Consider the following 15,453-nt stretch of genomic DNA (forward strand, 5'->3'; position numbering starts at 1 on the left):
TCCACAATGGAGCATCAGGAAGGCCAGTGCCATACTTATAAAAGTTTCCCCCAAAGGGGAAGCAAGCTGAAGCTAAAAATATATCATGCCAGCTGTTATAAATGTTTCTCAAAGGAAGCAAAGCAACTAGGGTTACCTCTTTGAAGAACAAATGAGGGGTTAAGGAAATAATGGAATTTTTCAGTTACATGTCAGGTTGGCTAGATTTTTGGTAGGAAGAAATTTTCCACTGAGAAACTCTGTCGGTAAGAGACAAAATAATTCCATGAAAATTTAAAAGGAACTCCAAACAATACCAGTGGCTCCAAAGGCTTGGGACAAGGATGACCTGCAGTCTGCAAGACAGAAACAGTCTCCAGACTGTGTCCTTCCTTTTCAGTTTTTAAGAAGCCACTTGCAAAGACCTCTTTTCCTATCAGGTCTGCCTAAAGCTGTATGGCCTTCCCTTGAATATCTGTGTTCTGATGGTTTTTTGCATGCTGACTGGAATGAGCTTAAAGTGGCTGTTGGCCTTATAGAAAATGTGAAGGGTAGAGGGAAAAGGAAGGACTTCTTGAGCCAACCAGGTATCTGAAAGAACTGGCCCTGGCTACCTCAGGGGAAGGTTTTTTCCAGTTGGAGATCAGGGGTTCCCAAAGGAGCCACTTTCCCTGAGCTCCATGTGGCTCCCACTTCTCACCTTGCCTGCTGAAGTCTTGTTGTTTCAGGTGTTGGCTCCCTGGAGCCAAGCAGCCATCCTTTCCATAAATGGACAGACCCTCCACACCCAGAAAGGCCAAGAAACAAAGACCAAGGCCCAAGAAATGTTCAGGCACTGGATGTTCCCAAAGTTTTTGTTTTTTAACTTTCACGTTTGAAATAATTACAGATTTATAAGGAATTGCAAAAATACTACACAGAGAGGTCTCATGTATCCATCACCCAGCTTCCCCCAAGGGGACATTTTGCATGTCTATAGAGCATTACAATTAGACAAGATGATTGACCTTACTCAGAGCTCTGCAATTTTAATACACAGTAATTTTGTTTGGTATGAATTTGTGTATAAGTCTATGGCATTTTACCACATGTATAAATTCATATAACTACCTCCACAATCAAGATCATAGTATGCTATTAAGTTTGTTAGTATTGAGACCGAATTGGTAGAGTAAGTCACAAAAAAAGCAAGAGTAACAATAAATGTCACTAGGAGGATCATGACAGAAGGCTAAGTGACCCACATTATCGCCAAATATTTAATGAATTCCCAAGGACATTTTTCTCGTTTATTTTGGAAATTCATTAACTTCATGAACATCTGCCTAGAGAGCCCAGGAATTTATTAAGTCCTTACTGTTCAGTAAACATTTATGGCAGGGTGGGCAGGCAGGCTTTAGCTCACATGCCATCTCTTATTGAATCATGGTGCCTGCCTCGAGGGGCGCATTGAAGAGGATTGGGAGGCCACATCTGGCCTTAGCAAGACACAGCCATTATCTAACAGACATGCTCTGCCACAGGAGAGTGGCTGCTGAATGCGTGCCAGGAATTTGCCATCTCCAAAGCTTCTATGACTTTCTGAGCCACACCATGTTCTAAGAAGGATAAAGATACAACTGCTGCTGTCCCAAGGAGTTTGTAATCAGGAAGGGGAGGTGAACATGTTGACCAAAACCTGTGACACAGATTGCTAAGGGCTGACATCAAAGTATATGAATCAGTGCAAAGCAAACACAGGGAGTCACACAGTAGCAGCAATTGGGCAGGGTCTTGGATCTGTATGCTGTGGGGAATACTGATGCTATCGGGTGGCTGGTCTACGTGGGGACAATTTCAGGATCAGAGAAAAACAAGGGTCTACTAGCTACTAAGTGAGTCAATCTCTGACAATGTATTAGGAGGGAGAGGCAAGGAACCTTGAGTTCAGAGTCAGACTCTGGAGCCAGACTGCCTAGGTTTAAACCCCAGTTCATCTGCTCTCTTAATCTGTCATGTTACTTAGCGTCTCTGCGCCTCAGTTTGCTCATCTGCCAAATGGGAATAACAATAATACCTGCCTCGTGGGGTTATGAGGATTAAATTAATTAATATTTATGTAAAGGGTTTTGAACAGTAGCCAGCACGTAGTAAACACTATGTAGTTGTATGTTATCACTGTTAATTTCCTTTTTATGATCTGTGGTACCAAATTTTTTTAATGTATTGTTTTTATCATCAGAAAAGTCAATCAAGATTAATAAAAGACATACTAAGGTTCCAAGCTATACCATAAGACTGTAGAAAGGAGCAGTTCAAATAGAGCATTTTGGAATAATCTCTGTTACCCAAAGTTTCTGAGTCCTTGCCTCATACTAGGCTCGCAAAAGTTAGCAGGTTTTCAAATCCACATGTAAAGAATGTGAAAAAAAAAAAAAATCAAGCACTGCAAGATTTGAACAGAAACAAGTTCCTTTCATTTGTAACTGCTGCACAAAGTTTATTTCCAGGTCCAAATCTGCCAGTGAAGAGTAGACAATGGTTTGAAAAGCAGTGTGGGGCAAGGGAGGTGGCACTGACCTCCACACAAGGGAAAGCTGCCGGCCCTTAAGAAAACCGAGAGTCTTATTCTTTTCCTGGATGGTTTACTTCTTCTGTAGCAGACTTTAGACAGGAAGCAAACCCAGAGATGCTAAGCCAGGTTCTACGCACTTTATGTTTGGAATTGCTTGTGATGAAAGTTGACCAAGACTTATGTACGGTTTGTGACAGCCAGTACTTTGGTCCTTTCTGATCCCACAGGCTTATGATGAAGAATCTGCACATTCTTGCTCTAAGTCATCAGACACCCGAGTAGCCTTACAAGGAGAGTGAAGCACAGAAAATATAGTCTTCCCTCTCTTCTAAAGAACCTTGACGCTATCCAATATGTTGCATAATAGACTTCTCAACCTGTCCCAACCCATTCTTCTCTTATCTCATGGAAGAAAAGGCCCAGCTCGAAGGTCCTATTGGATCTCACTTGATTTAACGTCTGTCTAAATGGATGAAAATAGGTTGATTCTTGTTATATTAGGGGCTTAGTTTGTGCCCCCTGCTCTTAGCCGCATACTAATCCCCTCCTTCAAAAACTCTACGTGGCGCCACCATTTATTTTTAATGCCTTCTAAACATCATTTTTCTCCATCTCAATGTTCCAGCACCTTCTCAAAGTCAATATACATCCAAACTCAAGCTTGTAGTTTCTCTCCCTGTCTTGCCTCTTACCTCTTTGGAATCACTAACTTAACTTTCTTCATCGCTTAAATGCCTATCATGTGTGAGGAACTCCCAGTGTATCTCTAATATGCCTCTGTGATAAATCCAGTTATTAATTATTGGTCTTCATCTCACGGGACCTATTAGTAGAATTTTTCTCAGTTGATCACTTTTTCCTCCTTGAAATATTTGCTTCATTTGCCTTGCAACACACACACACTTGACTTTTTTTTTTCCAACTTCAATGGTTTTTCCTTTGTGTCTTTTGCTGCTCCCCGCTCTTTTTCCAGTCTTTATGTTAAAGTACCCAAGGTTGGTCCTTCGTTCTCTGTCTACATCTCAGTCTTGGTAATCTCAATTAGTTTCATAGCTTTAAATACCACCCACTTGCTGGTAACTCCTAAATGCCTATCTCGGATCAGTCCTCTCTCACAAACGACATGTTCATATATCCAACTGCCTACTAGACATCTCAGATTGTCTAACAGACATGCAAACTCATCAAACATGACACTGAACTCCCAATCTGACCCTGAAACATACTCAATAAATAGACACTGTCCCCATCTCAACTAATGGCAATGCCATCCTTACAGTTGTATAAGCAAAAAACCCTGGAGTCATTCTTGAGTTCTCTCCCTCACACCCCTCATTCATTGTCAGGAAATCCTGTTGGCTGTACTTTCAAAATATACTTAATTAGGCTCAGTCCCATTTGGGAGAGCACCTCAGGGAAGATGTAGATGCCTGATCACTGTACTGTACACCTGAAGCTGAACAATAATGAATGCCAACTATAATATTATATATATATGTATATGTATGTATATGTATGTATACACTTACAAGAGGCGGAGTACAGCATTGGGAGTGGAGACAGTGGAAATGGGATGGCTCGGTGCGATGTCAGAGAGATAGTGGATGGGGGGCGGGGGGTCCACAGTGTGAGGGATATAAATGATAAACGCCTAAGTATTACTTTGTCCTGTGCACCTGAAACTAATAATAATAAAAAAATATATATATATACTTAGGCTCAGACCACATCTCCCCCCACCCTTGCTACTGTGGCCGTCCTGCTTTGAGTCATCAGTGTCTTGCCTGAATTGCTGCAATAGCCTCTTAACTGGTCTTTGTGTTTCTGCCCCTGCCGTAGTACAATCTATTCTTAATACAGCAGCCAAAGTGATCCCTCTAAAATGTGAGTCTGATCACGTCACTCATCTGCCCCAAATCCTCCAATGGCTTCCTGGTTTATTGAGAGAAAACATCCAAGTCCGTGCACTTACAATGCCCTGTAGGATCTGTCCCTTTACTCTGTAACCCCCACCGCTACTCACCTCATTTACTCTCTTTCAGCCACTGGCCTTCTTGCTTTTCCCCAAATAAGCTGGCACCCCTCTATCTTCTCTATCTTCTCTATCTTGGGATCCTTGCTCTAGCCTTTTCACTGCCTTGACTACTCTTTCCCTACACACCCACTTGGCTAATAACACCTCACCGCCTTTGTTTTTGTTTGTACGTCACCTTCTCCATCAGGTCTAACCCTGACCACACTAGTTAATACTATAACCACCGCACTACCTAGGTCCGATCCTCCTGACCCTGCTCTTTTTCTTCTTTCCACGTCACTTGTCAATCTCTAGCACACTATACAATTCACTTACGTCCTATAATTTATATACACTCGACTGCAAACTCCACGAGGGAGGGCATGTCCCACTGACATGCTCTGAGTGTCTTGAGTAGGCTAGGCACCTACTGGTGCTTAATAAACATTTTCTAAGTGAATGAATAAACAAATAAGTGAATCAATAATGCAAGTCCAAGTCAGTATTGAATCCTAATCCTAATAATTCCACCTAGGGACATTTCTAGTATCCATTCCTCTGCTCCATGCCTAATGATACTTGAATTACCTCAACACTGAGGTTCTGAAACTCACCGACTCTGCACTCATCACTTGCTATCGAAGGAGTCTACCAGCAGACCAGTACCTGTACACCATTGCCAATGTCACCCCCACGCTCATGGGGTCATGCTTGGCCTCTGTAGGGCTCTCAGAGTCCTTCCTTAGTCTGCTTTCATCGCCTCCCCTCACTGCCCTTTCCTTCATGAATCTCTCCTTTTTCCTCACTGTCCTCCAACCCTGCCTGCACACTACAACCTGCATGCCTTTGTCACAACGCGTAGTCCTACCTTCAGTGCTCTCCCGTCTCCTTCTCTCTAAATGTCCATCCTAGTACTTCCCATTTCCTCTGTGAAGGCTTTCTTGACTCTCCAGTTCACAGGAATTTCTCCATTCCCTACGTTCACAGTGCTTATAGTACGGACTCCTCCGCCCCCGACCCCATTCAGCTGAAAAAAATCTTATATTGCCTCTGGCAGCTCTTAGAGATTTTCTTTTTTAACTGCATTATTATATAACTCATGGATTGCTATATAAAATTTCTTTGGATAAGTCTGGGGAAAAGATTTAATTTTCAATTGTGAGGCTATATCTTCCCTTTCCACTTGTATTATAGGTTCCCTGAAGGGGGAAACACTTTTCTTTAAGCTTCCTTATATTCCCATGGACTTGAATCCGGTGCTAAGCATCCAGTAGGTAGGCAGTAAGTGTTTGTGGGATAGTTAAATGATTTAGAATTCACACAGGGAGGAAGCCACGAATGCTAAGGCACTTTGCTGGAGCACAGTGACCAAAGGAATAAAATATTAGTGGAATTAACCAAGGTTAAAAACAAACTGTGTAAGGGAAGTGGTCTTCTAGTTATTTTCTTTTCATTAACTGTCATTAATGTGGTTCATAATCTGAAAATATGAAGCACTAATTGATCATAGTTCTTTCCTTATAATCAGGTTGTTTGGTGCAGATATTTTTTCCCACTTTGAATGAAGTAAGAAATGCAGCTCTTCAGTGCAGTAGAAGAGGTCAGTCTAACCCATTTTCTACTGCAGTGAAATGGCCAAAGTCGTAGCATATCCGAGGCCCCCATTTCACTCCGTATGGCTGGGGCTCAGGAAAGGTTCTTTTGTCAGGTGACCATCAGAAGATGCAAAGGAGGGCACAGTCTCTGGGTATCTGTGTTTGCACTTTGATCCTCCCTGCCTTTCCTAGTCCATCCCATTTATTCACTCAGTAGACCTTACTGAGTGCCAGCTGCTGCCAGCTCTGGCCAGGGCTGGGCATTTAGCATGCACAATCTCATTCAACCTCACCACAGCCCTCAAAGGTAGATACCATGAATATTCCCACTTTACAAGTGGGGACCTTGCTCCGAGAGGTTAAATAACGTGGCCAACTTGTAGTTAGCAAATTGTAGATCTGAGATTTGGACCTTTTTCTTTCCACTGTGTCAAGTTGCCTCCCAGGTGCTCAGGATATATTTGATAGAGGCATGAGGGAATGAATGATCCAAACACAATTTAATCTCTGTATGCAATGAAGAGGAGAAAAGCAATGACATTAATGTTTTTTTTTTTTTTAAAAGAGGTATTATTGAAATACAAATGTTGCCATGGCCTAAGCGTTTGAATGAAACTTTATGGAGGAGAGATCTGAGCTCTTATCTTCTCTGGAACAGGGCTCCAACCCCATTCTTCTTCCTGAGATATATAATCTAGCTATCTTGTTAAATCTTCAAGTCCTTTTCTGTTCACATTCTATAAAGGAACCCAAAGATCTGGGAGGCCATGACTGTCATCTCAGCATTTCCTCCCTCTGCAGGTCTGGGTGGACACAGTAAAAAATGAAAGCACCTGTTGACTACAACTTGATAACCATCTTGAATGTACCAATCTTGTCAACATCGGACTCTGAATATATAAATCAGTAGCAATAGAAATGTGATGACCCAAGACTAATTTCAAGACAAATGACATAAAACTCAACCCCTTAAAATACAAAAGACCAAGTTTTGAGAGGGAAAGTGGCTTGGCGGTTGAATCTCTCTCGGCTATCACAAAGTTTTTTAGTAATTACCAGGTTCTGTTGCAGACCCAGGAAACTTGGGCCAAGAAGCTCTGTCACCCCAGCCTGCATTGTCTGTTGTAACAGTCCTAGCCATGATTTTCTGTCACACAGAGGCTAGTTAAACCATCCCCTGGATTAGTAGTCTGTGAAAGAGACTGACTGTCACCAGAGCCTCTTACATAATAAATTAATGATGCAATAATCACCTAATTCTCAAAATGTGCAAGTTACTGATATCTAAATGTAAAATTAAAAAAAAAAAGAATTTAAAATCTCATGTGGTAGCATTTTCAGTGCAGTATCTTAAGTATTTCCTTGGTTATTCCACTAAGATACTGTTTCAATTAATGTAGTTATAATTCAATACTCCTCCAGATTCAAGAAAACCATTTTAAAAGGCCCCTTAGGCAAAAGATCCAAGTGGAAGTAGAGGCCAAGAAGCCATCACTGTCAATTCTTAATGCTCTCATATCTTTTAACTGGGGGTTCCTGCATGTTGACCAAAGCTTTTCCCGAAGAAAGTTACCTTGGCACTGACACTATTCACAGACACATGCAAACTAGCATCAAGGAATTCTGTTTAAAGACGGCCCACTCTCCCACATTGCTACACTACAGAAGCACCAATGGCATTTTGTCATTTTGCTCAGTCTAAGTGGGAAGCTACAGAGAGGACTCTGGCCCTAGTTCCAGCTGTGGGTAGGGTACTTTGCTTTAGTGGTTGAAAGAGCAGCAGGCTGTCCTCCGCTCTCACCCCCTGCAAAGCAGGTCCTGACCTGCGTCTCCTAAGGGTGTACACTGCGCCAAAGAAGGCCACCGCATTCGCATCAGGCCACAGGACAGAGCAGCACTCTCAGTCAGCAAACCCGCTCCCCCTGGTCAGGAGCAAAAGTGCCCCAACAACTGGGGACAAAACCAGGAAATGCGAGGGAGGGAACATTCCAGGGTGAAATTGAAAAAAAAAAGAAGAAGAAAAAAGAAAGGAAAAGGAAAAAATAAAAGAGAAAATGCACAAAGCCCATGAGGCTGTCTGGTTAACCCTGGGTTAGAAGCAGGTTTAGAAAATCACACGTAACTCAGCATCTCGGCAAACCCAAAGACCCCAGGGTGAAAGACATGAGAATGAAAGGCATTTCTATTTGTGGAAACAGTTGGTTTCCTTCTTTCACCACTCATTCTCTCTCTCTTATTTAAAAAATTGTTTTTTAGTCTATTCGTCACCCAAATTTGGACCATCAGTCACTTTTACCTGCCCAAGATTTTTATCCTTCCAGAAACCAAAGAGGAACAAAGCTGGGGTCCGAAGATCCCTTTCCCACAGCCAATTCAAACCAGCCCTTCTCTCCCAGGGTTACGGGTGCTCGGAGCAGACATTCCCAGCCGGACATGCCACACACAGCAAGTCGCCAAACCAGACTGCGCTAAAGGGCTTCCAGGGCACTTACTTGTACTTGTGCTGGTTCCGATCGTATTGATTGTGGTGGGGACGGATGAGGAGGAGTAGAGGGGCACGTGGCCGTTCTCACACCCCAGACTTTTGTCCTGCCAGTTGGAGGCATTGATGCAAATCCCAGAATCCCGAGAGTTCTGCCACCCATTGAGCTTGTCGTCGGAGTTCTGTCTTTGGTGATAGTAGTGCGTCTGTCCATAATCCACAGAGTCCGAGCGGCCTCGGTTCTGGCCACCAAAGCTGGTCGACGTGCGGTCCTCCAAGTGATTCAGCCACATGGCTAAAGCACTGCGGTCTTCCAGCGAAGTGGCCGGATGTATCAAGGCGTAGGACAACAGCTGCCGGCTCTCCTCTATGTGCTGATTGTGTTCAATAGAGTGCGCCAGGATTTGTGGCAGCAGTTTCATATACTCCACTTTTGCATCGAGGTTTCCTGGCTTCAGCAAAGGCAGGTGAGTTAACAGGAGGGAAATCACTTTATCCTTGGATTCCTGTTGCCATTGGTTAATGATTCCTGAAAAGGAAAATATACAGGGCAAATAAGCAAATACAGCCCCAATGACACAAAACACCACACTGGAAAGGGAATTCCTGTGGTTTAGCGTCCCCATCTATGGACCCTGGCTAAATTTTCTCAAAACAGCCCATGAATCAGATTAGATAACTAACTTCTGGTTGTCAGGGGAAAGTGACTTCAGTAAAACACAAAAGAAACGTTTTTAAATGTTTGGGTCCTCAATCTCATTCTCATTCAGGTCTCCAAAGAGGCCACAACTACTTTGGTACAGCCAAATAGAATTCCAGCCTCCCGCTCCCCCCTTTTTTTCTTAGAAAAGTCTAGCCACATCCTCAGATAGACAGGAAAATAAGGAATAAGAAAATCTCCACAGAAAAGCTAGTGGAATCAAGGGTCCATATACTGGAGTCTTGGGGATAAGGCTGCTTCCCACCTCCACACCCCACCTCCAGACACCTGTGGCAAAGTGCTTTAAAGCCTGGTAAAGGCATTTGTGTGGAGTTGATAAACTTCCTAGATGGAGAAATCAGTCAAGAAAAAAAAAGGACGCCCCTCCTAAGGAAGTAAGCCTGTACCTTGCTCCTGAGAAGCTGACTCAGAAAACAACTGTGAGCTCAAATGAGCGATGGACCCAAGCTCCAGGAGCACTTCTCATCACACATGTAAGCAAGCTATTTTTCTCTCTGTATGGAAGATCTGTTTAGCTATTTTTATTGTGGTAAAATATATTTAACATAACATTTACCATTTAACCATTTTAAGTGTACAGGTCAGTGGCATTAAAAGTACATTCACAAGGTTGTGCAACCATCACTATCATCCATGTCCAGACCTTTTTCATGTTCCCAAACCGAAACGCTGTACTCATAAACAATAACTCCCCACACCCGCCTCTCCCCAGCCCCTGGCAACCACTATTCTACTTTCTGTCTCTGTGACTTTGACTACTCTAGGTACCTCATACAAGTGGAATACCCTTATGTGAATGGTTGATTTCACTCAGCATAATGTCTTCAAGGTCCATCCATGTGAAGATCTGTTTTAACACACTCACAAGGATCCCTTCCTGACCCTTTTGATCAAAACACAAACTTGTTGCCTTTAGGTAAACATGGGTAAACAATACACTTCACCATGACTGGCCTCTGAGAAGTAGCTTGTTCTGGAGACTGACAGTTAGGACCTAGGGTAACAGGAAAGAAAGCTCTCTTCTAGAAAAGACATTCCTGACACCTGGAGACCTCAATTTTGATGACCCTACAGGGACAGCTAGTCCCGCTGGCTTTCACACAGTATCGGCAGAGTTGAAAGGTTTCTGGAACTTAGCAAAAGGGCTTCACAATTCTAGCAAGGCACACATACATCAAGGCAAGCTCAACAGTCATCACTGACCATAAGTTACAAATGCATCAACCACGTACTCTCAAGACTAACAGGGGTGTGTTCAAAGAAAAGTATCGGGCAAGATATGTAATGAAAAACAATGTGGGCTTTGGAGTCAGGCAAACCTGGGCACAAATCCCAGACCTGCCCCTTAATTTGCAGTGGAACCTTGGTCAGTTACTGAACATCTCTGAACCTCAATTCCCTAATTAGTCAAGAGTGTTACCAAGAGCACCTGCCCTCCTTGAGTTAAATGAGATGATGTATCAAAAGGACCATTCAACTACTTAATGGTGGAAATAATTCCTCTTACTTGTCTCTGCATTAGTCAGGCCCACATTAGAGTGATGTTGGGTGGTTTTGGATACCAAGTTTTAAAAATCACAGAGACCAAACACCACCCAGGGAAGGTCACTAAAAATCATCGGAGTTGGAAAAGACGTAGAAAGTCAAAAGGTGAAAGAAAATGGGGTTATTGAGCTTACAATTGAAAAATACGGAAAGATGTTTGACTCCTTTCAAGTGGCGATCTCATAAGGAGATGAACAGTCAACAGGCTGAAGTAGAAGTCTTCAGATTGAAGCAGGAGAGATTAAGATGGGGCGTGGAGAAGAACTGAAGTGCCAGAATGACAAAAGACTCAGAGGAGTCACCCAGAAAGGCTCTACAATCTGTCCTGGGGGCAGGAAAAATAGAACTAGATGGTCTCCGGAAGCATTGTTGGATAGAAATACAATGATGAAAGATGGTATTCCACAGAAGGAATTTAAAATTTTCTAGTACTAAAAGAAAAGTAAAAAGAAGGAGCTAAAATTAATTTTTTTACAGGTGAAACAGTTTATATTCTTTGCTTTGTATTAAGTCTTTGAAATCTAGGGTGTATTTTACCACCGAAAGCACATCTCAATGTGGACTAGCCACCGCAGAAGTGCTCAGAAGCCACGTGTGGCTGGTGGCTACTGAATTGGCTAGCACAGTTCCACAGACATTCAGATGGGGAAGGCAGGTGGGAGGGCACAGATGACCTCAGCAGGTCCCTTGCAGCTCCCTGACTCTATATTTAGCTAACTGCCACCTGACACAAGACAACCCTCATGCATTCTACTAGGTATAGCCTCCCCTTTGAAGTAGCTCCCAGAGATGAAGAAAGTACCACTTCTAACTTTCTCATCAATACATTTTCAGCAAACACCAGTTTGTTATGCTTGGGATGAAGATAAAATCTATTCATTAAGTCCATGGAGCTAAAGAGGTACTGGCAAGAAGCCAAAGGGTCTGAGAGGAAGATGAATCTGTGTAATGACACCACCGATCAGAAGTGGCTAGTGTACACCTAGGAAGAAAACGTACGTTTAAAAATAAAATTTGGGAACAACCTTGAATAAACATTCACGAGGCTGAGGAACTCTCTAGCTTTCTGCTAGGTCACTTCCCTGTTTGGATATTGTACCCTTCCGCAAAAGGTCAGCCTAAAAAAAAATCAGGAACAAAACCAAAACATAAACAGGACTCAGAGTGCAAACTAAACACATTATCTCCACGCAAGCCCTCCCTGCCAGGGATTAACCTGGGGTCCAGAGGAGGAACGAGCACAGTGAAGAGGAAACGGAAATGTGAGGCCACTGGCCCTGGACCCTGCCAGGGCTGAAACGGTTCTTTCTCTATCGTTGGGACAGGGCTTGGATGGTATGGGGTTGTGGCGTGGCCAGGAAGACAACTAAGACTTTTGTTTACTACCACTGGGAACATGGACATAAGATTGCCTTCTGAGGGCTAGCTACACCCACTGGATCAAACTGTTTCCGCTACTGCTACAGCTGCCACACTGACAGCTAACAGTATTGAATGTTTTCTATGTGCCAGGTACTCTTCTAAGTGCTGTCATATAATTACTCATTTAATCCTCACAAGAAGCTTATGAGGTAGGTCTTATTACAGCCTTATTTTACAGATGAGGACACAGAGAGACACAGAGAGGTCAAGTAACTTGCCCCAGGTCCCCTGGCTAGTGAGGTGGCTGAATGGGAATATGCAAATTAGCATAGATACATAATGGTTATCCTACTAGAAGAGCTTGGACATAAGCTAAACACATTGGTATTTATAATATATAATATACAATTATATAATACATGACATATATAATCACACACATATATAATTATATATAAAATGAGTATATGTAAATTATATTTATAAATATAATAATACATTAATAGAGTACATGGATCAGCAGAATAATTGGTCAGCTATGGAAGTGCAGAAAAAAAGGAGTTACAGAGACAATGTAGGTGATAACTATTGTGGTTTTAAAATATATCCACAATTTCTTTGACACTCCTCCCCAAAAGGTGGAGCCTAATTAATTCCCTTCCTTTTGAGTGATGGCTGGACCTAGTGAGTGGTTTCTAGCAAACAGAAAGTAGCGTAAATGACAGTGTGTGACTTCATGGATTAGTTAATAAAAGGCATTGCAGCATTTGTCTTGCTGTCTCTTGGGTTACTCACTCTGTGGGAAGCCAGCTACCATGTTGTGAGGACACTCAAGCAACCCAGTAGGGAGAGAGGTCTTGGTAGTAAGGAACTGAGGTCTCCTGCCAACAGCCAACACCAATTTGCCAGCCATGTGAGGGAACCATCTTGGAAGCTGAACTCCCAGCCCCGGTTAAGCCTTCAGATGACTGCATCCCAGACAACATTTTGAGGGACCATGAGCCAGAACCACTCTTGACACAAAAATGTGTGTGATAACATGTTTATTGTTGTTTTAAGCTGCTAAATTTTGGGTGATTTATTATGTGGCCAAAGATAGCTAATACACCTATCCAAGTGCCCCTGTAGAAAAAAGGAAGTTTTAGTCATTTGGCTTTGAGTAGTTCAGTCCTTCAGGCAAAATCATTCCCACTCTGAGATGAACTCATAAGGCTAACCTGTTGCCACTAAACATTCACCTCACTTAGCCTTCCTCATTTTGATTATCTACTCACCAAAAAATCTTTGGACTATGATTTAGCTCACCCGATACCTTCAGGGAGAGAATGAACTGATCATACAGACTTGAGGTATTTCGACATTCTGTGATGATGATTTTCAGGGCAACTTAATAAATGGTTTCTGATTATGAGTTGGCTTCCTGTGGAGGCCTTCCTGTGTTGATTATATGGACTTTGAGTACATCGGATCCCTCTGATGATGGCTCCTCCTAGCAAATTAAGAAGCCAACATTGCAGGTTCTATGTCCCTGCTTTCTATTTAGTACTAAGTCAGTCTCAGAGTCCGCGTGCCCAGGGCACTGATGAGAGTATCTCCACCTTCAAACAGAAGCCAGGTCTTACAAGTGGGGACTTGGTACACGATGGCTCGGTCCTGCCCAGCTGCCCACTGGCCTTCTTTGTGGCATCAGCATCACCTTCCAGAAAGAAAGGAGCCTTTACCGAGATGTGTATTCAATGGGTTTTCCTTACTGGAAAAGACCCAGGAATCCTCAAAATTTTAATTAATCAATCGCTGCTGTGAGGCAGTTTCTATTATTATCCACCCCAATATCTTTCTATTCTGTAGACAGTCTGGAAAAATGGAAGTCCAAGAAGAGCAAGGTTCAACGATGCCAAGTTACCTCTATTACTTTCTCTGAATACTTTATTATTTCTCTGGATAAGGAGCAGAGATGTAAGAGTTTGCTGGATGTTTTATGAGGGTACAAGTTAATGATTTATAATTTATAAACCAGTGATACAGGAGTATTAAAAAAAAAAAATCTTAGAAGAGCTATAATTAAAGACCATGAGAATTAGGAAACTGTCCCAATAATTATTGGAGTGACAAAGAGTATGTTTAAATACCAAGTCTGGTATTTTTATTACACAGTGGTACTCCTACACAATGGTATGTCAATGTTTAAGGGCTCCAGTTGTTAGTGAATTACCCTTAAATTGCTACGTTATTATACCCTTGTTTTCAGATTAATAACATTTACCATAAAAGGGTTTCTCACAAGTGTATTTAGGCAATTTGCTCATGTGAGAAATGTCTGGATAGTAAGTGCACACATATAAGAAGTACCTGTTAAATAAATGCTCCAAAAGGAGGGAATACGGGTGGGTCTTAAATGGTCAAATGTTCCTTGGAAGAATTCGTATTACAAACTCAGGCCTAGACACATCATGGAATAAAGGCTTCTAAACGTAGTGCAACTCTGCACAACTCAAAGATGGTAACACCACACACTATGTCAGTGGTAACACCACACACTATGCATTGGGTAGGGATGTGAGCTGACAGGGCACCTGAAAAATCAGAGGGAAAAATGGAAAATATCCATGACAAACAGTGGGATTCTTGTGTTGGCACCTGCACTTGCCTATTGTCTCCCAGGGTACCCTCTTGAACCAGAGATAGCTAGAAAAACAGCTCCATAACTTGTTGGAGTCCTGCAAAAGATGTGGATTAGACCAGTTGTAATGGGAGACACATATACTAGATTGCTGCAAAGGTAATTGCGGTTTTTGCAATTCTTTTTAACCTTTTAAACTGCAATTACTTTTGCACCAAGCTAATAATATAGAGTTACTGAGCTCCTTTGAGCAGACACAAAGGATTGAGAAGATAAGAAACCTTCTCCCTATTTTCAAGGAGGGTGACTGCTGGCTTCCAAGATGGCCCCTATGGCTCCTCATCTCTTGGTATTCATGCCCTTGTGTACTCTCCTCCCAAAATGAATCTGAGCAGGTCTATGTAACCAATAGAGTGTGGCAGAGGTGTTCTGAGATTAGGTCATAAAAGGCATTGCAGCTTCCATCTTGTTCTCTTGGTTCATTTGCTCTGGGGAAAGCTAGCCTTACCAATTATGAAGACATTCCGGTAGAGGCCCATGTTGGGAGGAACTCAGGCCTGCTACTAACGGCCAGTACCAAC

At 42.5% G+C, this 15,453-nt stretch overlaps 1 protein-coding gene across 2 annotated transcripts in view; it reads right to left on the reverse strand.

The window, feature by feature from the left end:
- The window catches only part of SAMD4A (sterile alpha motif domain containing 4A), a 219,004-nt gene that overhangs the window by 75,918 nt on the left and 127,633 nt on the right, over window positions 1-15,453 (reverse strand). For both annotated transcript variants that reach the window (XM_033107809.1, XM_033107810.1), the window contains one exon: window positions 8,635-9,153. In XM_033107809.1, coding sequence (XP_032963700.1) covers window positions 8,635-9,153 — 519 coding nt within the window. The remainder of the gene's footprint in view (window positions 1-8,634; window positions 9,154-15,453) is intronic.

The sequence above is a fragment of the Rhinolophus ferrumequinum genome, chromosome 6, assembly GCF_004115265.2.
Source record: "Rhinolophus ferrumequinum isolate MPI-CBG mRhiFer1 chromosome 6, mRhiFer1_v1.p, whole genome shotgun sequence".
NCBI classification, from domain to species: Eukaryota; Metazoa; Chordata; class Mammalia; order Chiroptera; family Rhinolophidae; genus Rhinolophus; species Rhinolophus ferrumequinum.